Source organism: Lates calcarifer, linkage group LG2, assembly GCF_001640805.2.
Source record: "Lates calcarifer isolate ASB-BC8 linkage group LG2, TLL_Latcal_v3, whole genome shotgun sequence".
In the NCBI taxonomy this organism is placed as follows: domain Eukaryota; kingdom Metazoa; phylum Chordata; class Actinopteri; family Centropomidae; genus Lates; species Lates calcarifer.
The window spans coordinates 12733057-12756916 of record NC_066834.1 but is presented as its reverse complement, the minus strand read 5'-3'; the positions used below and the strand labels follow the sequence as shown (position 1 = coordinate 12756916).

The 23860-nt window shown below is 39.8% G+C and overlaps 1 protein-coding gene across 8 annotated transcripts in view; it reads left to right on the top strand.

The window, feature by feature from the left end:
* Window positions 1-2934: 2934 nt before the first annotated feature.
* ppip5k1a (diphosphoinositol pentakisphosphate kinase 1a) overlaps window positions 2935-23860 on the top strand; it is a 29642-nt gene continuing 8716 nt past the window's right edge. For 3 of the 8 annotated variants that reach the window (XM_018692738.2, XM_051075587.1, XM_018692736.2), the window contains exons 1-27: window positions 2935-3037; window positions 4430-4518; window positions 6736-7273; window positions 7919-8114; window positions 8404-8494; window positions 8622-8707; window positions 9282-9436; window positions 10073-10174; window positions 10969-11130; window positions 11241-11362; window positions 11470-11571; window positions 11811-11897; window positions 11989-12064; window positions 12148-12257; window positions 13005-13090; window positions 13213-13338; window positions 14171-14292; window positions 15013-15195; window positions 16185-16326; window positions 16833-17056; window positions 17352-17479; window positions 17651-17765; window positions 17868-17975; window positions 18938-19066; window positions 19155-19295; window positions 19654-19747; window positions 21013-21138. In XM_018692738.2, the coding sequence (XP_018548254.1) occupies window positions 7130-7273; window positions 7919-8114; window positions 8404-8494; window positions 8622-8707; window positions 9282-9436; window positions 10073-10174; window positions 10969-11130; window positions 11241-11362; window positions 11470-11571; window positions 11811-11897; window positions 11989-12064; window positions 12148-12257; window positions 13005-13090; window positions 13213-13338; window positions 14171-14292; window positions 15013-15195; window positions 16185-16326; window positions 16833-17056; window positions 17352-17479; window positions 17651-17765; window positions 17868-17975; window positions 18938-19066; window positions 19155-19295; window positions 19654-19747; window positions 21013-21138 (3157 nt within the window). In that variant the 5' untranslated portion in view covers window positions 2935-3037; window positions 4430-4518; window positions 6736-7129. Of the gene's footprint in view, window positions 3038-4412; window positions 4519-6735; window positions 7274-7918; window positions 8115-8403; window positions 8495-8621; window positions 8708-9281; window positions 9437-10072; window positions 10175-10968; window positions 11131-11240; window positions 11363-11469; window positions 11572-11810; window positions 11898-11988; window positions 12065-12147; window positions 12258-13004; window positions 13091-13212; window positions 13339-14170; window positions 14293-15012; window positions 15196-16184; window positions 16327-16832; window positions 17057-17351; window positions 17480-17650; window positions 17766-17867; window positions 17976-18937; window positions 19067-19154; window positions 19296-19653; window positions 19748-21012; window positions 21139-23055; window positions 23119-23860 lie in introns of all 8 variants that reach the window. The other 5 variants (XM_018692737.2, XM_018692731.2, XM_018692733.2 and 2 more) reach the window with 4 other exon arrangements.

The window sequence follows — 23860 nt, the reverse complement described above, 5'->3', positions numbered from 1 at the left end:
GAAAATTAACTGTTTCCAGTCCACTTTGCCTCTAATTCTATGTGTGATTGCTCATCTTGTGCTTCAGTACATCAGATCACACAAAATGCAAATCATTGTCATTGCTGTGAAAGGTGACTCAGATGAGAAGATACCATGGTAAGATGAAGTCTTCAATATTAATCTACATTGTATATTAATATTGAAGACTAAGACAAAACTATGAAGGAACACATATGGAATCCTGTAGTAAACAAAATACTGTTAAATAAACCAGAATATGTTTTATATTTTAGATTCTTCAAAGTAGCCACCTTTTGCTCTGATGACAGCTTTGTACACCTCTGGCATTCTCTCAATCAGCTTCATGAGGTAGTCACCTGGGCTGGTTTTCAGTTACCAGGTGTGCCTTGTCAAGAGTTAATTTGTGGAATTTCTTGCCTTCTTAATGTGTTTGAGACCATCAGTTGTGTTGTGCAGAGGTAGGGTTGGTACACAGTTCTATACAGAGAATCGCCCTATTCAGAAACTGTTCTAATGTGGCAAAAACCACTCAACTAAGTAAAGAGAAACAACAATCCATCATTACTTTAAAACATGGAAGTTAGTCAATCCACAATATTTCAAGAAATTTGAATGTATCCTCAAGTGCAGTCATGAAAAACATCAAATACTGTGATGAAGCTGGCTCTCATGAGGACCGCCCCAGGAAAGGAAGACCAAAAGTTACCTCTACTGCAGAGGATGAGTCCATTAGAGTTACCAGCCTCAGAAACCAGAAATTAATAGCTCATACGATTAGAGCCCACATAAATGCTTCACAGAGTTCATATAGCAGACACATCTCAGCATCAACTGTTCAGAGGAGACTGTGTGAACCAGGCCTTCATGGTTGAAATGCTTCAAAGAAGCCACTACTGAAGAAGAACAACAAGAAGAAGAGAATAACTTGGGTCAAGAAACACAAGAAATGGACATTAAACCAGTGGAAATCAAAGCAAAGGTGTCTTTGGTCTGACAAAGCAGACCAAAGTGCAGAATGAAATAATACTGAGTCCAAACAAAGTACAGGGCACCTCAGGCTTTGGATACACAGAAAATACACACCAATTCATTGTTGATTTCAGTCTTTTAATGGATTTCATTGAAAATATAAAATCCTTTATAATCAAACACACTAACTTGGGACTGGTATATACACATGTGCACCTATTACAGAGAATGATCTGAAGTACTTACTTTACCGTTATGTGGAAATTTCCACATGTCACACCTTAACCTAGGAGCTGTGTGTTGTGTCACCAACATGGCTGCCTTCCACATTCATCAGTTAGTTGGTTTAAGAAACAATCTGGTGGTATAAACAGCCAGCCAAAGGTGGGATAAGATGCTGATAATGTTTAACAGTGAGTAAATCAGCTCCTGCAGGGGCCCAGAGACTAAAGCAACCAGCAACAGCAACAGCAGCAGGGTTGTGAAAGTGGAACTGCATTCATAATGAGGATCCTTGTCCTGGTCTGACCTGTTGCTGTAAGTCACTGAGAGTGTAACACTCCCGGCTTTCGAAAATGGAAACCATATGAGGGTGGTGGGTAGCAGAGTGCCTCTTCACAGAAGGTCTTTGTGAGAGTAGCTGGAGGTAAAGTGAAGAAGACAAGGATCACGAGGATGAATTTGACTGAAAATCTGACAAATGCTGCTTCTTATTCTCATACACCACAATCTTTACTCAGTTGTGAAGTATGAAAAAGCCTAAAGATAATGCAACACAAACACTATATTTGAGATGTAGTGTAAATTGCAGCCTTATTATTTGGAAAAAAAAATGCTGAAGTAAGAAGTATTTTTATTTTCATACTGACAATATTTGTGCAAGTGGGTGCGTCCTCTCTTCTCCATATTTAGTATGATTTTAGAGGAGCCTTGTTTGCACTCTGTTCACCCTGCTGTTTATAAAATGCTCTTTTCATAAGGAGTACAGTGGCCCACTGTGACCCCATGAGGTTCACAGTAGCAACAGCCCCAGCAGGCCTGCACACAGATATGTAACCGACAGTGTGGCACGGTGGCCAAACAGGGTCTGGGCTGCACAGGGAGGCTCAGAGACATGCTGATGTCAATGTTTACCCTTACATCAACAGCAGCAGGTGGGCAGTTTGCTCTGAGAGGGCAGCGTCACCTTTAAAAAATACAGAGTTCAAATAGGAGAACCCATCACAGAACTTCCTCTTGCTGGATTTATACAGTACAATCACTTAAGTGTACAAGCAGTGGTATTTCATATGCGACAGTAATGATTGTAGTTGCAGAGATTAGCAGTGGAAACACATGAACTACAAATACAATACTTCTTCTATTAGTGTCCTATAGGTTTATGCTAGTTTTGGCCAGTTTCAGTGGTGATATGGGATGGGAACCTCCAAACACCAGACATAAATGTGACACGATTCCACCATAGAACAGACGTGTGTCTCTTTGGGGTTGTTATCAGTTATCAGTATTCCTGTTTTGCATCCAGGGGCTCCCTGATGAAGATACATACCCAAAACAAATGGTACGAGTATATACAGGTGATACCTAAAGATTCTCAACTATGTATCTGAATTATAGTGTAACAACTGTGATGGATTTTGTAATAAATAAACCTCCAGGTAAGGAGTCTGTCTTACTATGAGGAAATATTAGGCTTCATTGTTCAGATATAGAGTCATTGTACAGTGTGGCAGTAAAGTTACATTTGAGTCATTGACATAAAATATATCGTTGTGTTGCTTTTAATATTGAGCCTCCATTTGAAGCTCCTTGCTAGTCTCAGTGCTAACGCTAGAGGCCGCTAACGGTCTTCTTCCCTGGTCTCATGACTTCGGTCGTTGCTTATTGGCTCGTGTGTTTTTTTTCGGGCTACGCCTTTTGGAAATGGTTCTCTTCTCCCATTGGTTATTTCAGATGTTGCTCATCTGTGCGTCAATCAGAAAAAAACAAGATTGGTTTCACAGGCAAACTGTCAAGAGTAAAGGAAACGAGCTGATGGCAGCGACACCAACCTTCCAGATAAACTGTGAGTTCATGATTAAATATCTCGTGCCGCTAATAGAAGCACAATTGACATGCGTCCAGTCTTAAGCGATAACATGAATAACAGTGCAGATATGTGGTGTTTGTTCCAAATGTAGGCCGTGGAAGATCGGGATACTACTTAGCTGAATGCTAACAGTGGCTAATATTAGCTAAATGTGTTTTACACTGCAAAAATTAACGGGAGCTAACGGTAATTTATTCGCTAACTAACGTTAGTCTTGTACTCAGCAAACAGCGTGGGGCAGTGGATATTCGTTTTGTAGAGTATTATCTCTAGTTAATTGTATTAGTATTGTGGTAAATGTTTATACGCATACCTGCGTTCTCATATTCCTCACATCTTCTTGCTAAATATCTGCACATAACGCGAATGAACCTGTAACTGCAAAGTAGCGAAGTAACAACTATCGGCCTCAGGTGGAGGTTCACGTCAACCGCAATGGCTGCATAGTTAATTGTACTTTAGTACAATATCTCGCATTGTGTCAGTTAAACCTGTCAGGCCCACTTCCAACAGGTACATCAGGTGCCGCTACAACGTTAGTGTTTTAGCTTAATCCCAGACTGACTCCATGGTACTGTGATCAGGGCTCTGTAGGGGCCAGATCTTTGCTCACTGGGTCATGTGGTTCTCTGCTTTGCATCTCATGTTTCTATGATGTTTTTATGTAAGAAAATGGACTGTTGCACTGTGTCCAAGGCAAATTTCCTTTTAGGGACAATGAAGTTTACCTTACTTTACCTTACCTTAGATCATCTGTTGCAGATTGGGCAAAACTTGAAGATGGCATCTTGACAAAAAAAAAAAAAAAAATGTGATGCACATGTTTAATGTTTCATGGATAAATCAGAGAAAATAATCAACCAGTTAATGAAAAGAGTGACTGTTGGTTGCAATGTTGACCTTCATTATTTTCTTCTATTTTGAATTTCATTGTTAATTTAAAAACATTAGTTTCTTCCAGAGTATCTAAGTAGATAGTGCAGATGCTGTTCTCTAAAAGCCTTCTGCATGCTGCAAGGAGTAAAGTTCTGGAGGGTAGAATTGTTAAATCAGTCTGCTTAGAGTCAAATGTGAAGACACAGTCTAGGAATTACTACTTTAAGTCTTAAAATAGAAAGGAGGGTATGCAAGTCATTATGTGTGTGTGACATTTAGAAATCAATGTTTTGCAATAAATTAATTCCCACGCACTAACTTCAGTCTGCAAGTCTATTTAGGTGGAAATGTTCTTCAACTGTCAGGGAAAAGATATTTGAAACTTAATCTCCCCAGTAAACTTAAAGTAAACAAGGCTGTGGCTTGAGCGAATGAGATGAAAAATAATTTAATTAAAATTTTGGCACTGATTCAGGCTCCACTCCCCACTAGGATAAAGGCTGGAGCAGATCCCGGTAGGGTGCCCCACAGGAGGTGTCTGAGCCTGCCCCAGCAAGGAGTCCTGAGTCATCTGGTTCAAGGTGGGGTAGAGGTCAGAAGTTAAGTAGAAACAGACGCATTAAAGAAAACATTCTCTTAGTCCAGCTTTGCAAATGTAATGATTTATAGACTAAACGTAGTCATTTAATCCAGGAAATACCGAACAGATTAATTAATGATGAAAATAACTGTTAGTTGGCACCCTGACTGACCCTCATGTTGTCTAATCAGTTGAACTGATTGCATTTTGCTCTTTGGGATGAAAAAAAAAATTATATTTCTCTTCTAGACTGCGACAAGGTTAAAATAAGATATATTTTTCTAAGCTCCCTTTAACAGTTGACATGGGGATTTCACCCCACAACAGCCAGGTGTATTGTGAAACTGTAGAGTGCAAACTGCACCCTGGGTCACCTAAAGTCCCATACAAAATAAAGACAACATGGCTGGTGTCCTGAGTGGGAGCTATGGCCCCTGTTTGTACTCTGAGTAAGCAGGTGTAATAGAAGAGATTAACTGTTATGCTCAAGCTCTGAAGCACTAATCCACTTAGGCATGGAGAAAGTTTATTTTAAGTCAATTCTGTGCCAAAATGACCACAGACCTGACCCGAATGAACCCTGGTTTTCTTATTTCTGTAGCCTTAATTGCGTGAGCACAGATATGACGAACATCAAGCCATGATGCTTTGGTAAATAACTAGGTTTAAATGGAAAAATGACATCCTCAGAAATACAGTGATCAAAAACAGCTGTGTCTGTTACATACTGTATCATCTTTCCTCCCCCTTTTTTAAAATGACATTTAACGCAAGAACATTTAATTGGTAAAAGACAAGGCTTAACCACTGCTGCAGAAAGCTTTCTTTGAACGAATGTAAGTTCATTTGTTTAGGAAAGAGTTTGAACTAATTAGTATTTTCATCAGTTAATATGTTGAATATATTCTTGATGAATTGTTAGAGTGAACATCATAATGTCTTTGCCCACATTGCTTGTTTTGCCTGACCAACAGTTCAAAACCCAGACATGCAGTTAACTATCATAGAAAACAGAAGAAAACTAGGGAATGTTTTAATTTGAAAAGCTGCAAATGGTTAAACAGTTAAAATGACTTAAACAATTATTTCTTAATCAAAATAGTTGCTCAACAACGCTGTGTCTATTAACAAACCAATCGATTGACTAATCATTTCACATCTGGCTGAAATATTGCCTACATTATTTGCTGTTGATCCCAGGAAGATTAGCTGAGCACTGAGATTTTTAGGTCATGGTGACTTAAACAACCAAAATGTGTCAAGGGAACTCAGCCTTTGTGCAACTTTATTTGTTTTCCCTCAGCTGGAGGTCTCTAAGGCTTTGGACAGTTATGAGTTTGTTTATTATCTCATTTGGACCCGTACAAGGCTGCTTATGCTAGAATCATTATTTTCCATTGTAAATAGACAGTCTTGACCCTTGAGTAATTGAGTGTTCAGATGGGTGTCTCATAGAGTTTCAGAGAATAATGAGTAGTTGTGATTTGTCTACAGTATGATTTGTCTGCTGTCTATCCTGTCTCTATGACTGGCTAATGTTTAGTGGTGATGGAAATGCAGGTCAGAGCTGATGCCCCTGCTGTTTTGCAGTACCAGACTGCAGTGTCAGGGTTAAATGTTTCACAGTAGTGTAAGCACTGGAGGTAATTATTGCTCAAGCACATGGCCATTTGTGCTTGAAGTGATGGTATATTAGCTGAGTTCTGAATATTTTCTTGATTAATCAATTGATTTTGTTTTTTCTTCATAAATTGTCAGAAAATGTTGAGAAATGTTGTTTATAATTTCCAGGAGCCTAATGTGCATATTACTTAAAAATGACAAAATAGTTTGCTAATAATTTTCTAGTGACTAACTGACAAGTTGCGCAGCCCTAATTTGTTTTACATGTAAAGCAAACTAACTGATTTGTGTAAATAGTAAAACATACACAGGAAATTTTAAATGAAGTCAGAAAAAAAAACACATTGTGATATCATTGTATATCTGGTGAGTCTAACTAATGTTATTTAAAACAGAAGCAGTATAAAGTGATAAATAGTGTTCCAAGGAGGTATGTATATTTACAGAAAATGTACTTGCTGAGTTTGTCTGTATGGCGTGAAAGATTATAGACATTTTTAGAAACTCAGAATATTAGGGGGCTGTGCAAATGATTAATTCTCAAAACATGAGGCAAGACTTCATAATAATGTTAAATGTTCTGTTTCTCTTGTAGGACTGTCAGTCTTGTATACAAATGGAGGAAAGGACTGTCATCAGATAATTGGAGTATCAACCTCCATGTTGCCAAAGGCTTGTAAGAAACCCAAGCCAGTTATATGAGATGTGAATTTGCTGAATGAAGAATGAGGAACTTGAGTAACGACATCATTGCAGAGGACTGATCGGCTCTATCATTTCTCACATAACTTCTTCTGTTTGAGCCCTTTGTGTCTCATCCTGCTCGTCTGCCTCACACACCTTCATCCACCAGCTCTGCTGCCCAGCCCAGGCAGAGTGGACCCGCTCCTCTCCCCAGGCCTCGTGCCCTCCCATCGGCGGCCCGCTCCGGCGGTGTGTTGGTGTACGATGGCGCGGTGGGATGCTGAGGGCTGCCGCGGGGGACTGTGATGTCAGAGCCCAACAGCCCGGGCGAGAGCCGGCGTGGCGCTCCCAGATTCTTCGTGGGCTGCGAGGACGATGAGAGCGAGGTCCTGGAGGATAGCATGAGGACAGACATGGAGCTGTATGAGGACGACGAAGACACAGACTCGGTTGGAGACTTCTGTCAAATTTTTTGACCTCTTAACTTTAATTTCTTCCACAGAGCTGTCAGGGCTAACAGGAAGAGCCTTGGTATAATATTTTGAATGATAACACTGTAGATGAGTCACCAATAGGGTCAGCATTGTGCAATCTTGCAGTCATGGCGAAGTTCTTTCACTTTTTAGGTGAATTCTCCAACAGCAGCAGCAACAAACAGTGTGGTTGTCTTAAATGAGATCAGTAGACTAGTACCAGATCATTTACGTGCACATGCTTGTAATTATCTAGGTTATTCAGTGGAACTAGGTTGTGCAGAATGTGTTTATATACACTGAAGTAACCTGGTTATTGTAAGTCTATGTATACGTACAGCAGGTCCGAGATCAGATTTCTCATCCACACCCACCTTATAGTGCTGGTTTCAGTTTTGGATGTACTAATTTTAAATACAGTGATGGCAGCATGATGGGTTAGGTTGTTGTTGTCACTGAATTTGTCTCTTAGCAGACACACCAGCAGTCTACACTGGTTGTTACTATATGGCTGTTTTTATGCTTAGCTCTCCAGGATAAGGGACAAAGCTACCATTGTTTTTCTTCTACCTGCACACAGATCATTAAGACGTTGCTTATCCTCCCCTCTCCCCTCTTCAGCCCCCAGAGCGACAGATCATGGTGGGCATCTGCTGCATGATGAAGAAGTCCAAGTCAAAGCCAATGACCCAAATCCTGGAGAGGCTGTGCAGGTTTGAGTACATCACTGTGGTCATCTTCCCAGAGGACGTCATCCTCAACGAGCCCGTGGACAAATGGCCTCTGTGTGACTGCCTCATTTCCTTCCACTCCAAGGGTACGACGCACACGGACACACACGTTTACACAGACAGATTGACAGATTGTGTGTTTTCATTTGTTATGTAAACCGTGTCTGACATGTAATATAGCGTCAACATTATAATAAGTCCAACAGTTTGTATTCTGTCTGCTTCTGTGAGCCTGTCTCTCAACTGCTTGTGTTTTCTCAAACAGTGTCTCATTACCCAGAACTCTGAACTTGACTTAAATCTTCCTCGTGTTGTTAACAGCAGATTATCTATGAGCTTCCATTTCATTGATTTGCTTCTCTGCATGTAAACCAGGCTTCCCGCTGGATAAGGCAGTGAGCTACGCCAAGTTAAGAAACCCTCTGCTCATCAATGACCTGAACATGCAGTACTACATACAGGACAGGTAATCTGACATGCCCTTACTTTTTATTCTAGTTTTAAGTGAAAATATACATGCAAAGCAAAGTAAGGCTTGAGAATACAACAATCATAGTTTGCAAATGTGTTATTTTATTTTATTTTTTTAACAGGAGAGAGGTGTATCGCATCCTGCAGGAGGAAGGGATTGATCTACCACGCTATGCTGTGCTGAACCGTGACCCAGATAAACCAGATGGTCAGTCTGCTTTTGATAATGAATAAATCACCTCTTATTGATATAGCTTTGTACTTTTCTACACTTAACACGAGAAAAAGTCAATATAATGCTGACTACATCCACTTCACTTACAATTCAATTCTTAAAGCTTTTTCCTCCCTAGTAAAAAGTTTTCAGACAAACAACCTTAGAGCCTCTGTCCATTCAGCATCCTGACGCCATTAATTCAAGACTGCATTGGTTTTATTTCAGCTTGTGGATAAATATAGTATCAAATGTGAAGCAGTTGCAAGTGTCCCATACCTAAGTGCTGTGATATGATGGGTCTGGCATTTAAATGCTGTTTTTACACAGTGACGTAGAGCGAGGCCCTGGACTGATGAGCGATCAGATGTTTTATGTCTCCGTCTTCCCTGACAGTAATGACTGCTTTTAAAACAACCAATGAACTCCACATGGTTCAGAGTGCAGAGCTGCTTCATAGGGCTCAAGAGTAAACACATGGGGGTCAAGCGTCATCTGTATAAATTATCGGTGGTAACGAAAAGGGACTTCCTGGCAAACACAAACATTTGCTCTGTGTGTGTCTCAGAGTGTAACCTGGTGGAAGGAGAGGACCATGTAGAGGTGAATGGAGAAATATTCCAGAAGCCCTTTGTTGAGAAGCCTGTCTGCGCTGAGGACCACAATGTCTACATCTACTACCCCACCTCTGCAGGTGGTGGCAGCCAGCGCCTCTTCAGAAAGGTCCTTCCTTTTACTGTTATAGCTTGTTTAAAATGTTAAAATTGTTCTGTCAGCACCAGTTGGCTGTTGCATAACAACCACTCTCACTGATCATTATAGTAACACTTAGTTGTTAATCTTATAGCTAAAAACAGACTCCCCAGAATCTCTTGCATAGACAGTGTGTTGCAGTGACACACTTGTGCATCCTTTGACTCCAGTTTATAGTTTTGACTCCAGTTTATAGTTTTGACTCATTAAGCTATGATCTGATTTTGCTTTTAAACACCCCCTCCCACCACACCACCACCACCACCACCATCAGAGTGCCCTTGTGTGTCTGAAGCTTCAGCACTCTTGTTATATTTGGGAAATGTTACAGGCCCAGGGCTGTTCTGACGTTGTGAATGTTCCCCTTCCTTTTATCTGTTTAGTAATAGTGGTGACTGTTCTTCAGCTGAACTGACTAGAACACACAAGACATTAACCTGCACCACTGAACAGCTTCTCTTGTAATGGTACAGGAGTCCATTGCTGTGCCAGAGAGAGATCATCATAATAAATCAGGCACACTGTTGACCAACATGGAGCTGCAACCTTTAATTCAGACTGTGATTGTGTTTTTGGATTGACCATAGTTTTTACTCACTCGTTTAGATTGGGAGTCGGAGCAGCGTGTACTCGCCAGAGAGCAGTGTGAGGAAGACGGGCTCTTACATCTATGAGGAGTTCATGCCAACAGATGGCACTGATGTTAAGGTAGAGTCCTGATTATTATGAACGGAAACCACGGACTGGCTCATTTCTGAAATGGAATATTAAACATTTTAAGGCTGTAATGAATTTATGTAGTTCTGGATGTAATGGTCCACTTTTTGTTTTTCTCATGGACAGTGACCTTACATTTCCACAGCTCTGAATTGTCAGTCTAAATGATTAACAACTGTTTTATAAATTGTGTGGTTCTTTGATTAAAAAAACAACATTACAAGTTTGAATACATAAAAATGTGTGATTCCCATGATGCATTTCAGTAGGAAACATCCAATCAATGATCTTAAAATGTAGTAAGTACAGTTCTAACACTGAGTAGAAGCCAAAGACTGAAGTTCTGAGAAAACCGAAAGTAGAATCAGTTCCTTTTTGAAGGTAATCAGGAACCATGGCAACAGTATTTTGTGTTTAATTGCACCAATGAAGTGACTGACCTGTCCTCCTCTTCATGGTAATGGCACTCAAGGCTCTTGAGTCCTGGTAGTATTTAGAGCCATCCACCATGCTGAACATAATATTAATAATAAAACTAGTTGCCATAACAGAAACCTTGTAGGGTTGTAATTTTATCCACAAGAGTCCTGTCTAACATAGAGGACGTGGTTTCAAGAAAAAATTGAAATGATAATACAGAATGAGGGAAAGACACCAGTGGCCTCTCCCACTTCTCCTGATCATTTTTGTGATAATAATTTTATTCAGAGCAACCTTTAGGATCAACTTTAAAAATGAGAATGATTCAGAGGTTGTCTGACCTTGAACGTTTCGTGTGACATCAGGTTTACACTGTGGGCCCTGACTATGCTCATGCTGAGGCCCGGAAGTCCCCTGCTTTGGACGGGAAGGTGGAGAGAGACAGCGAGGGCAAGGAGGTCCGCTACCCTGTCATGCTCTCAGCCATGGAGAAACTGGTGGCCCGCAAGGTTTGCTTAGCATTCAAGGTGAGCAAAGGCAATGGTTCTGATGTAGTCTGGTTTCCTTACTTATTTTGCCTCTGAGGACAACTCCATCTCCACAAGTCTGAAAGAAACATGTCCACCTCTCAATGCAGCAAACTGTTTGTGGCTTCGACCTTCTCCGAGCCAATGGACACTCTTATGTGTGTGATGTCAACGGTTTTAGTTTTGTGAAGAACTCAATGAAGTACTATGACGACTGTGCCAAGATCCTCGGGTACCATCTTGAGTTTTTGTCATTCCTTCTTCACTGGAACATTTTTTTCTCCTGAGCTTGCTTTGATTTATTCATCATTGATTTTTCGTCTCTTCGTGGCTCTTCAGGAACATCGTGATGCGTGAGCTGGCTCCTCAGTTTCAGATTCCTTGGTCTATTCCTACTGAGGCAGAGGACATCCCCATCGTTCCCACCACTTCAGGGACCATGTGAGTCATCATAGTAAAAAGAATGTAGCTGCTAAACTAACCAAAAGTAAACTAAACCACTAAGCATAATGCAAAGGCTTACTGCGGGAGCTCTTAATGTTTTGCTGTTGCATCTTATTTGTCTTGTTCTAACTTGTTTAATTTTAAAAGGTCCTTTATCATTGTCTTATAGTTCTCACAGTTTAGAAAAAGAAAACAAGGCAACAGTTTCACCTCAAACTCACACTTGCTCTCTTCAGGATGGAACTGCGCTGTGTCATTGCTGTCATCCGACATGGAGACAGAACGCCTAAGCAGAAAATGAAGATGGAAGTTCGCAACCCCATGTAAGTTATCTCAATGTAATTTTCTTCCTTTTACTGCTCTGAAAGATTCAAGGCTTTTTATTAATTTGAGGTTATTCCTTGATTCATACAGGTTCTTTGATCTGTTTGAAAAATATGGAGGATACAAAACAGGGAAACTAAAGCTGAAGAAGCCAAAACAACTGCAGGTAACAATAAGTCAGACAAAGGAATGTGTGTGACCAACTTTGTGTGAGCGTCTCTTACAGTTTGTTTCTCTGAACCTCAACAGGAGGTGCTGGACATCACACGGCAGTTGTTAGCAGAACTAGGACAGCACAATGACTGCGAGATCGAAGAGAAGAAGTCCAAACTGGAGCAGCTGAAGACTGTTCTGGAAATGTAAGTGACAAGTAAACTGGGTCACTGTATTAATTATTAGTCCCCCTGATCTCATATCCAGCCCATTCATTTCTGGGTCATCTCCACAAGTTGTTTCAAACTATGATAGCACAAATAAATTACAAATTTTTCATTTTCGTTCTGGTTGTTTCGCAAATTTTAAAACCAGGAAATAACTCTAATTAATGTTAAAGTAAAACTATAACATATCAATAAATTGATATTAGTTTGGTAAATGATATGCACAGCCTCACTTTCTGAGAGTTGAGTCTCTGTTGAGTTTCCAAAAAGTGGTTTTATCAGTGCTAATGACAAGTTTTTAAAAGGTCAGCATCTGCCATATAAAACTGCAAGAGCATTTGATTTGTTGTCTGCAGTGTATGTCCTGTAAACAGCCCCTGCACAGAGAAAGTAAGGCAGTTGTCTTTATTGACCCTTTTTTATGCCTGGACATTGTAATGGGATAATGTGTGTGGAATTTTGGCCACAGCTTCAGTCATGTATTGATAAAAACACTTCACAGCTGAATATGATGGGTCATTGTATTTTGATGAGGGATGACTAGCATGGACGTGCACATCCTGGCCCTGTGTCTACATCAGTCAGAAACCACACTGTTAGTAGTCATCACAGACAGGTAATGACAAGCCTGCATTAACTTAAAAGAAGTAGAAGAACCATGTTGATTCATAAATAGCTTTTCTTTTAATGATTCCAGATTTGTTTTATTTTCTAATGCTATTAAAGGTATGGCCACTTCTCGGGGATCAACAGAAAGGTGCAACTAACTTACCTGCCCCATGGGCAGCCCAAAACCTCCAGTGAGGAAGAAGGTATGAGTATATAAAGATTATTTTTTTCACCTTCTACTCAAAATAGGATGTTGCCAAGCTCAATCTGGTCAAACTAAACTGAGCTGATCTTTGGACTGTTGTCCTCTGAACTTGGTCTTCAGACACACGTAAGGAAGGTCCATCTTTGTTGCTGGTGCTGAAGTGGGGGGGTGAGCTGACTCCTGCTGGCAGAGTGCAGGCTGAGGAGCTCGGAAGGGCCTTTCGTTGTATGTACCCTGGAGGACAAGGTGAGACACACACAAACAGACACACAGTATTTTTCTCTTTAAATAATGTCTTGCAGTATTTAATTCCTCTTGCTGTTCACTGCCACTTGCTCGTTCAGGATCATACTGGTAGTTATTTGTGTTTTGGAAACAGATGTAATAGACAAGCATCTAGCTGGTAATGGAAAATTGCTGAGATCTGTTATCAGTGTTGTTATAGAAAGTGTTAGAACAGTCATCAGCAAAAAATACATTCAGAAAATCTTAAGCCTCATATCTAGACTTTGAATGAGACTTTGAATTGCTTATTTTGCCACCACATTAAGCAGCCACTGATCTATAAAAGGTTAGAGTGAAAGATGAGAAGGTGTACTAATGATTCATTATTACATATGGTCTCCATAAGGTGTGAATTTAATGTGTAAAAGCTGTTATTTTTATCCTGCAATAAAACTGATTTCTGTTATTTCTTATCTTAAAATCACTTTGTATTTTAAATTCTTTGATACACTTAGTCTATATGCGTGTCTCTCTTTCTCTTCTTTTCTCTACTGTTATTTACATGCATCAGCTAAACGGCCTGCACTATTAATATGTATAAACAAGCTAATCTGGTTTCACACAGTGAGTTACTTCCGAGACATGACTCTTTCCTAAGTTAACGAGATCCGGCTGTGACAAAACTGAACCCTATCTACAAAGAAAAGAGCAAAGACAAGGGAATATGAAAGTTTTAATGCTATATAGATGCATTGATCTTCTAACACATAAAGTGTGTGTTATAAAAGATTAGACCCCAAGTTAGTTAACAGTTATGCACTAATGTTTTGTTGTTGGTTCTGTGTTGTTGTAGGAGACTATGCTGGATTTCCAGGCTGTGGGTTGCTACGGTTACACAGCACATACAGACATGACCTGAAGATATATGCGTCTGATGAAGGCAGGGTGCAGATGACAGCTGCAGCTTTCGCAAAGGTATAGTCCAGTGAATAGGGTCTGAAGCTGAAGACAATTGCATGTTTTTGATTCTAAGAGCTACATACAAATTTAAAATGATGAGAAAGTGATGAGAAATACTATCAAATGAAAACACCGACACAACAGTTTAGACAAACATAGAAGATTTGACCTGTGGACACCAATTTCATAGACAATTATATAAGTAAATCTTTGTTTACTGTAATGACAACAACTATGTGAGTTTAGAATTAGTAGTTAAAACTGTGTTATTTAAATGAACTGGAACCATAATTTTAGTAGAGTAGAAAGAAAAGAGCTCCACCTGTAGAATCTTGAATGACATTAGCAGAAATGGCAAGAGATTCTCAGAGGAAATAAAATGTCCTGAAAAGGAAAGCAACTCTCTGCTTCTCTAGATGTGAAAGGACTGCTGAGTGTTTTCCAGTACATTCCACTGTTGATATGTAATAACGACGAAACCAAACAGTTTTCATCATTTTTGGTAAAATGTGTTTGACACAGTATGTTCATATAGTTTAGAAAATACTGTGACTGACAACATGATCTCTTGTGTCCTTATTCCCAGTAAAGCTCATGTTAGTTGTCACTAAGATATCAGAGTGTTGGCCACACTGTTGACAAATTATCTAATTATCATCACTTTGTATCAAAGATCTTGCCAAAACAAATCACAGATTACCACTTCGTTTTGTGCGTGTGTGTCTGTATGAGCAGGGCTTGCTGGCTCTGGAGGGTGAGCTGACACCCATCCTCGTGCAGATGGTGAAGAGTGCCAACATGAATGGGCTGCTGGACAACGACAGTGACTCACTAAGCAGCTGCCAACACCGTGTCAAGGCCAGACTCCATGAGATTCTGCAGAAGGACAGGGACTTCACAGATGAGGACTACGATAGGGTGATTAGCTGAATGTGTTTACCACTGAGCCTCAACAGTTTACTGTTGTGTGAGGGCCTGATGGAAGGAGGAAAACAGCATTGAGAAGCATGGTTTTAAATCAGTAGACCTGTGAGCCCCTTCTTAGCAGCCATTTGATGCAGGAAGCACATCATGTGTCATGACTGGTTTTGATGCTGGTTTTTCAACAGTCTGGCTGGTTCAGTGCAATTTACAGACTGCAACATAGAGATCAGTCTGTAGTTCACAGTGAGAGACTGATTTTTACTTTTTTAGGTAAAAATTATACCTGGGATACTTAAGGAAATATTATGCTACTCATTTTTGGGAAAGCCAAAATGAGTCTGATAGATGATTAAAAGCTCATTTCTCTTGATCACTTTTTTTGGTTTAAATCATCAGCTGGCTAGAGAAATTCTACCTACAGTGAATGTACCATGCACCATGAAACCCTCCTCCCTTAGCTGCATAAGTGGAGCTGCTCACAGACCAATAAGTACTGTTTTATGGTTATACTTAGCAGCAAACATGTTTGTTCGCATGCTTAAAATCTTACCACACTACTCCTCCCTGACTAGGTTTTTAAATAGTAATGTATTCTCACTTCTTCTCTTAACCCATGAAATTAAAGAGTGTTTTTTTTTTTTCCCCACAGTAATTTTTAGACTTGGAGGATGATATGTAGAGACAGGTGGTCACCTTTCAACCTCTGTTCCTAATTGTCTGTGCCCATATCTCTTTTGATCATTCAGAGGATTATTAACCTGTCAAAGTGAAAGGAAACTGTTTGCAGATTATAATTATATAAAAATTTGATTTCTTCATTTTGCTGTATTAAGGCAAATGACAAACTCAGACGGATGTATGTGGTTTAGCAACCCAGGGCTTTTAGGGTCTTTGCAATGTACTCAAAAAGTAGTCAGTATGAATTTGTTTTGCCTAAGTGGCTTTTTAATATAAGTTATTTGTCTTTTTTCTCTATGTGACAGCTGGCCCCGACCTGTAGTGCCTCTTTGGTGAATTCGATGAAGATAGTCCAGAACCCAGTGGCCACGTGTGACCAAGTCTATGCCCTCATTCAGAGCCTCACTTCCCAGATCCGCAAAAGAATGGAGGACCCCAAGTCAGCTGGTGAGCAAATTCCTCTTTTAGTCCTGGAAGGATGTCAAGGTTTTAAACTTTATTTTTGACACAACACATTTTCAGTGCAAGCTCATTGCACAGCACCAAGATGGTGAACATGCTTAACATTTTCAACATGGCGTTAGTTTAACACTGTGCCTGTGTAGAAGAGATGTAAACATGACTGTAGACTGTTAGTCTCGTTTCTTGTTTTATAAAGGTGTGGTTCACCCATATAGCATACCAGTAGTGGCATAGTGCCATGCACATACTTATAGCCTTTATTTGCCCAGGTTTTATGATTTTTACCTCCACCCCAATAGAGGAGTGGAATTTAATTTGTGTTGTACAAAGCATTGAGAAGTGACCTTTAAATAACTCAACAACACAGTTCCAGTTTCCAGAATCAATATCCTGATACTCTCTACACTGAACTAAGTCTTATTAATTATTATCAATTCTGATTTATCTTCTACTTATTGTAAACAATTTTTTTCTCTCTCTCACTTCATCAGACCTGCAGCTATACCACAGTGAAACACTCGAGCTAATGCTGCAGCGCTGGTCCAAACTCGAGAGAGATTTCCGAATGAAGAATGGCCGCTATGACATCAGTAAAATACCAGATATTTACGATTGTGTGAAGTATGATGTTATCCACAACGCTACTCTCGGCCTAGAGGACACGCTGGAGCTTTTCCGACTGTCTCGAGCCTTGGCCGACATCGTCATCCCACAGGTGACAGATGGAGGGAATGGATGTCAGAAAGGACAGGGGTGTTACTTCTTGACCACTGCAAAGAGCCAGTTTCTTGAGCTTTTTTTGATTTCTGATAAACAGTCTAAGATGAGTTTAGATAACCAGTTACCAAATTGAAACATTTAATTAAATTCTGCACAGAAATTTGAGAAAATGAGAAATCAGTTGATTTGTCCTGAATTCACCTTATGATTAAAACTTTTGTGAGACCAATTAACTGTTATCATAGCCTAGTCATGGAACATTGTTGATCGTTTTCTATGTGTTTTTGCAGGAATATGGCATAAATAAAGTGGAGAAGTTGGACATAGCGTACGCCTACTGCCTCCCACTGGTCAGGAAGATTCAGCTTGACCTGCAGAGGACCCATGAGGACGAGTCTGTCAATAAACTACATCCTCTGTGAGTCTGTGATCAAGAGTTCATTTAATTTACTCCAAGATTGTGAAGATAGAAATCCCAATAATATTTTGGACTACCTGATACAGTGCTACATGCTGCACAGATTGTAAAGCACCTTGAGGAAAAAGTTTGATTTGTGAATTTGGCTTGACTCCAGTGATGTGTTCATAGGTACTCTCGTGGAGTGATGTCTCCTGGGCGACATGTCAGGACACGTTTGTATTTCACCAGTGAGAGTCATGTCCACTCCCTGCTCAGCATTTTCCGCTATGGAGGCTTGCTTGATGTAAGCAATCAAACATCAGTCCTACAGAACTTTGAATGTTTCTCTGATGGGGGTAAAACCTGAAACTGCGTCTTTCTATTTGTGTGTGTATGTTTCCAACAGGAGGAGAAGGATCAGCAGTGGAAACGTGCCATGGATTACCTCAGTGCGGTCTCTGAACTCAACTACATGACTCAGATTGTCATCATGTTGTATGAGGACAACAATAAGGTAGTGTTTTGTTGTTGTTGTTGTTATTTGTTTATATTTTGTCATGTACAACCCCCTTACCAGATGGACTACTATAAGGTTGAATGAATGAAGTACATAATACAACCTTCATTTTTGCTCAACAAGTTCCCTCTGTTGAGATTATCTTAGATTTTGAAGCAGCTGCAAAATAGATTTGACTCTTAGTATTTAACCTCAATACTTTTGTGATGCCAACTGAAATGTGCACATATTACCAATTATTTAAAACTGAAATTACCAAAAGTTTAACAGTGTCCTTTATTTATGCAGAGTTCTTGAATGTCTTCTTGCATCTAAGCATAATCAAACAATTGATAGTATTGTATATATAGTTTATCTTCCAAAATATAAAATACTGAAAAATACAGCGCTGTGCTAATGTTTTAGGCACTAATGGTAAAGTAAGGATGCTGTCAAAAATAATCCCATGATTAATTTTTATTCATCAAAAAGAAAAAACCTAAATGAGATCTGTATTTCTTATGACCCCACCACCCGTCTTTAAAACAGCTCCAGTTCTCCTCAGTACACCTTTACTTCCCTAGTTTTTTTCAGCATCTTGGAGAAGTTGCCTTGGTTCTTCTGTGGATTTAGTCTGTCTCAGTGTCCTCTGTCTCTTCATGTAATCTCAGTCTGACTCCATGATGTTGAGATCAGGGCTCTGTGGGGGGGAATCAGACCATCTGTTGTGGGACTCTTGTCTCTGAGGATGGTTCTTTATGATGCTGACTGTGTGATTGGACTCATTGTACTTCTGCAGAATTAATCTGGGACTGATCAGACACCTCCCTGATGGTACTGATGAAGGATAAGAGTAAAAACATCTAGAGTGCCTAAAATTTCTTTACAGTACTGTATATCATTCAACTTAGGTGTCATGTTGGAGATGGTACATAAAATTTCTAATAATATCTTTTGGTCCTCTGTTGTTCCCCCTAAAGGACCTGACCTCTGAGGAACGCTTCCATGTAGAGCTTCACTTCAGCCCAGGGGTCAAAGGCGTTGAGGAGGAGGAGAACGCACCAACTGGCTTTGGCTTCAGGCCCGCTTCTGCGGAGGTAGCACGACAGGTATATCCGTCACATCCAAGCAATTTCACCATGTCATCGTTCTGCAGATGGCAGCATGTGTATACTCTCTTTTTCTCTGCTCATGCAGAATGGGCAGAAGCAGCCCGACCCCGGGAGTCTTGAGGACCTCTCACGAGATGAGACGGACCGTGCTGTGCCACTTTCTGAGCCAATCACCATTCAGAGGAGGTCTCCACTCATACGCAATCATAAGACTGGATCCATGGAGGTAAGAATCACAGACTAATACACCTTTTCATGGAAACAGACTCATTACAAACTCACTTCTTTCATATTGGACTTGTGCAGCGTTGTCCATTATAATACTGTCAAACATCAAATTACCAGTCTGTTTAATCTTTCACTATCACAGAGATACTGTATCTTTTCAGTTGATAATATAATCAGTGTGTTTTATAGACCCAGAGCCTCTCTTCTGTGGTTCTGGCCTCTTTTGTTGTCCAAGGTCATATTTCACTCGGCAAATTAACAACCAGCATTGGAGACAGGTTTATGAAATCAAATATGCTTAAGTTACCACTGTGTGTGTTGTGTCTGTGTCTTTGTGTGTGTTTTCTTTCTACCAGGTCCTGTCGGAGACATCATCCTCCAAAGTAGGCAGTTATCGCCTCTTCTCGTTCTGTTCACGTCAGTCCCCTGAGATGAAACAAAGTGGATTAGGTAGGTATCATAATGCCCTGTTGCCATAGCAACTACGTATATAGATGACTGTGTGAAATGGCTCAGAGAGGGAAGGATGGGTGCAGGTTTCATTAGATAACTTTTGATCTGGGAGGACAGTGTCATGAGTGGAAATAAAAACACTGTGAGGGCTGTTTTCACAGTACTGGGGAGTCCATGCAGGCATCTGGTCTTTATGTAATTTCTCCAGATGGAGATATATACATGTTTGTTAATGCATTTGCTTATTGTTGTTTAGAACTAATTTCCAAGTACACAGGGTACTAACTAATGACAGTGGCTACATTTATGCCTGTTTTGGGATCTAAGTCAGTCTTCAAAAAACATTTTACATTTGTTGAGTGGATATAATTCAGAATCTGTGTAGGAGACAAGCCCTGTATGTTCAAATGCTTTTGCAGGAAGTAAATAAATTGTGACATGGCTTTTCAGCTCCATTGATGTGAACTGTGATGAAAATCATCAGCCAGATGCTCTACTGAGGCTTTTAATTCTGTTCAGAGTTACAGCGTTAACCTTGATGCAGGTCCATACAGATTAACGTTTCCACTTCCTCCTCATTTCATTGCAGTAAGCCTCAGTCCTTTCCCCTATAAGCATAAGCCTGATAGAATGACTGACTGCAGCTTTTAAGCCCTGATGTAGTGACTTTTAAAAGAAAAATCCACCCCGGTTTTGCTCATCTCTGTTAGTTTTGTCTGCTGATGTGAGATGACGTGTTGAATACTTCATTTTGAGGCTGTCATTTTGGGTTCAACAGTCATACTTCGTAGAAAGTCACCAGAGAAAAGTCACCAAGACTGATCACATTTTGTTACTTTTTCCTCTGACTGTTTTCTCTCTCTGTGCTTCTCTTTTGCACTCTGTGTTTGGACATAATAATGTTGAAAAGCAAGATGAAAGGGAAGAGAAAGAGGGAAAGTGAATGCTTAATACATTCAATGTGTCAGAAATTGATAAGCAAAACTGTGGAAGGATTTCAGGGTGGATCTTTCCTTTTAGCCTGACATAAAGGTTAAAGTTAATAACTTTTTCCACCCTTTCATGAGGAGTGTAGACAAAGCGAGTGAGATGTTTACAAGTTGCATGGTCTCTTCTGGGTCCTTGTCTATATCTGTCTGCCTGTCTATTTCTTTTTCTGTTTTTCCTGTCTTTTACTCTCTTTCTTAGTTTCTGTCTGGTCAGTTTTTTGAGTAACAGCATGTTATGTAGTGGTGACTAACCCCCACCCGCCCCCCTCGCAGGCTCTCAATGCGCCGGGCTCTTCAGCACCACTGTCCTAGGTGGGTCCTCTAGTGCCCCTAATCTGCAAGACTACGCACGCGCACATCGCAAAAAATTCTCCACCGGCAGTCTGTCCTACAAAGACGGTACGTGTTTGAGATGGCGCTTCTTCACAAACCTGCACAGGGCAACAGCAGTTCAGTGTCTGACACATTTCCTCAGTCCTAAAAATATCAAATACTGTAAGTTTGACATCATGACCAAAGCCCTGTGGGAAAACCAGGCACACATATTAGGTAGAAATTAGGTAGAAATGTGCACTGTAGAAAAAGTATTGATTGCAGTAGTTACATGATGTCCAAAATAGTAGCAGTAGAACATATTCAGACAAGAAGAATATGTGCTAAGTATCATGTATGCCCATACGTGTATATTATAGTATTTTTTCAGTCATGTTTTCTTTTTAATAATTTCTGTATTTTTAGACTCCATATTCATTCCAGTCACCAAAACCACTGGAATTTTCCATCATTTTTTTCCTCCACATCACTTTGAGTAAAATTGGTGTTTTTCCTTTTGCAGTTTGTATACATGCTGCTTCATGCCCAATTAAAACCTCCAAACAGATATGTGTGAAGACCACAACAGGAAATGTGGCAAAAGCACAAGCTTAACTGTGCATTTTCAGTGAAGTCAGCATTGAGTTTTGTCAGAGTTTGTTAGTCTAATATGAAAGTAGAAGCTTGATTTTTTTTTTTTTCCTATTTTGAACAGCACATATTTATATATATATATTTTTTAGAGCTACTGCATGTATAAAGCAATTGTTCATCAGTACTTGTCCGTCAACTGCCCCTCATTCAAATTTTTATTTATTTATTTATTTGTTTGTTTATTGCATGGTCCATGGCTGCACTGACGTCTTATTACAGATTTCAGTTTCCAGTTCTCTCATATTTATAGTGAACCCCAAATCTATACATTGAGGATCAACTTAAAGACAGTTGCGTTCAGCTGCAAGCCTCTGACTTTAGAAACATTTATGATTTCCCAGAGAAACGTGATGATTGAAACTAAAACTCCAGAGCAGAAGTCATACGGCAATTTTACATTACCATCGTCCACTTGTAACAATTGTGCACATTTTTTTGAGTACAGTAGCCCTCTGCTGATTTGAGTTTGGAAGCTATGGCTGTAACTGTGTGCAAATATTATTCAAAGTATTATTTTTTTTTTTTTGAATAATATTAAATGTGAACTTGTATGTAGTTAAAACTGAATTCAGGGCTTAATGACGCATCAAAACATGGCCACAATGGCTGGCCATGATTGTATAGCTGACTTTAACTTCTGTTATTGTGTGGTCCAGTAGGTGTCAGTGTGGTACCATACAGACTCTTGTCTCCTCTCAGCCTCCATCCTCTTGATTGTCTCACATGTTGCCTCGCTGTTGGTCTTTGTCATCCATCTTGTTACACCTCATTTCCAAGAATCAAAAGAAGTATTGTAGTCTCGATGCAGTCACTACGCCCAAACTGTAATGCATCAGTGCATGCTCCTCTGAGTTGTAGTGTTGGTTTCATATTTTTATTTTTTCCATGCTGAAGCTTCTTAAATCCTTGTCAGGTTCACCGGTTGGTATTTTTTCACTGTTGCCTTTGTGTCACAGAACACGTCACGAATCAGAACAGCATGTAACTATTTAGTGGGCTTGTTGTTTAGTTGTATAGTATTGGTTAGATTTCAAGAAGGAAAAGGAAAGCAGAAATTTGACCTGAATATTGGGCTTTTTTTGGTGTGAGCTCTTCACCTCCTAAGTTAAAATCATCTCATCTCACTTTGTCATCAGAAGATGTTCCATCTACTTGTTGGTCCACAGCCACCGTCAAACATCTTCAAACTTTTAACATCAAGTAACTTCAGTTAGTGCTGCCTCAGTTTCTTAAACCACTCATTTCCACAACTGCGTCCACATTAGAAAAGAACAGGGAAATGATAAAACATGATATACAAGTTACTGTGGCTCATAGTAACACTAGTGAATTTTTTTTTTATTTCCTCAGAGTTGTTGTCTATGCCGGCAGTAAAACGATTTTCTGTGTCGTTTGCAAAGCATCCGACTAATGGTACGTCTGCTTCTTTCAAGTATTTTTCCACTTCACCTCCCTTTGTCTTGCATGTCTTCAAACTTTTGTTTTTTGACCTTGGGTTTTTTTTTCCACATGGCCCTCCAGCATTCCAGGTTTCCGTTATTTTTTTTCCTAATGATATTAATTTTTATAATTTTTTTTTTTTAACCATACGCTTTGGACTCTTACTTTTCTAACACTACCTGACATTCTCTTTCTAACCAGGGTTCCCACTGGTAATTTAATTTGTGAAATATCAAGAAATTTAGAGACAGGGAATGTCAGTGAACTTTATAAAGGCCTTGTAGTAGTGAAGCACAGAATATGGCCATCTTCACACTGCTTATACTTGTAAGGAAAAACAGTAGGTATCAGCTGACAGTTATTCCCAATTTCAAGTCTTTTTGCATCTCTCACACAGTATGTGCTCACTTCTCAGAAAAACAGATGGCTGATTAACAAAAACATTTCACAGACGTTCACCGCAAAACCTAGATTCACCATTGCCATTGTACTCTATATGTTCCAGCTCAGTTGATTTCCATTGTGATACATTTTAATAGTATTACTTGGTGTGTGGCTCCGTAATTTCCACTTTAGTTCAGGTTAAATCAGAGACTCAGTGGCGGTCTACTTCCCTTTGTTTTTTTTCTGCAGTTGATGGGATGATGACACAAATGTAGGTCCATGAATATTTACAGGCTTCAATCAGCTGTCTGTCTGTAGTAGTCTGATTTCT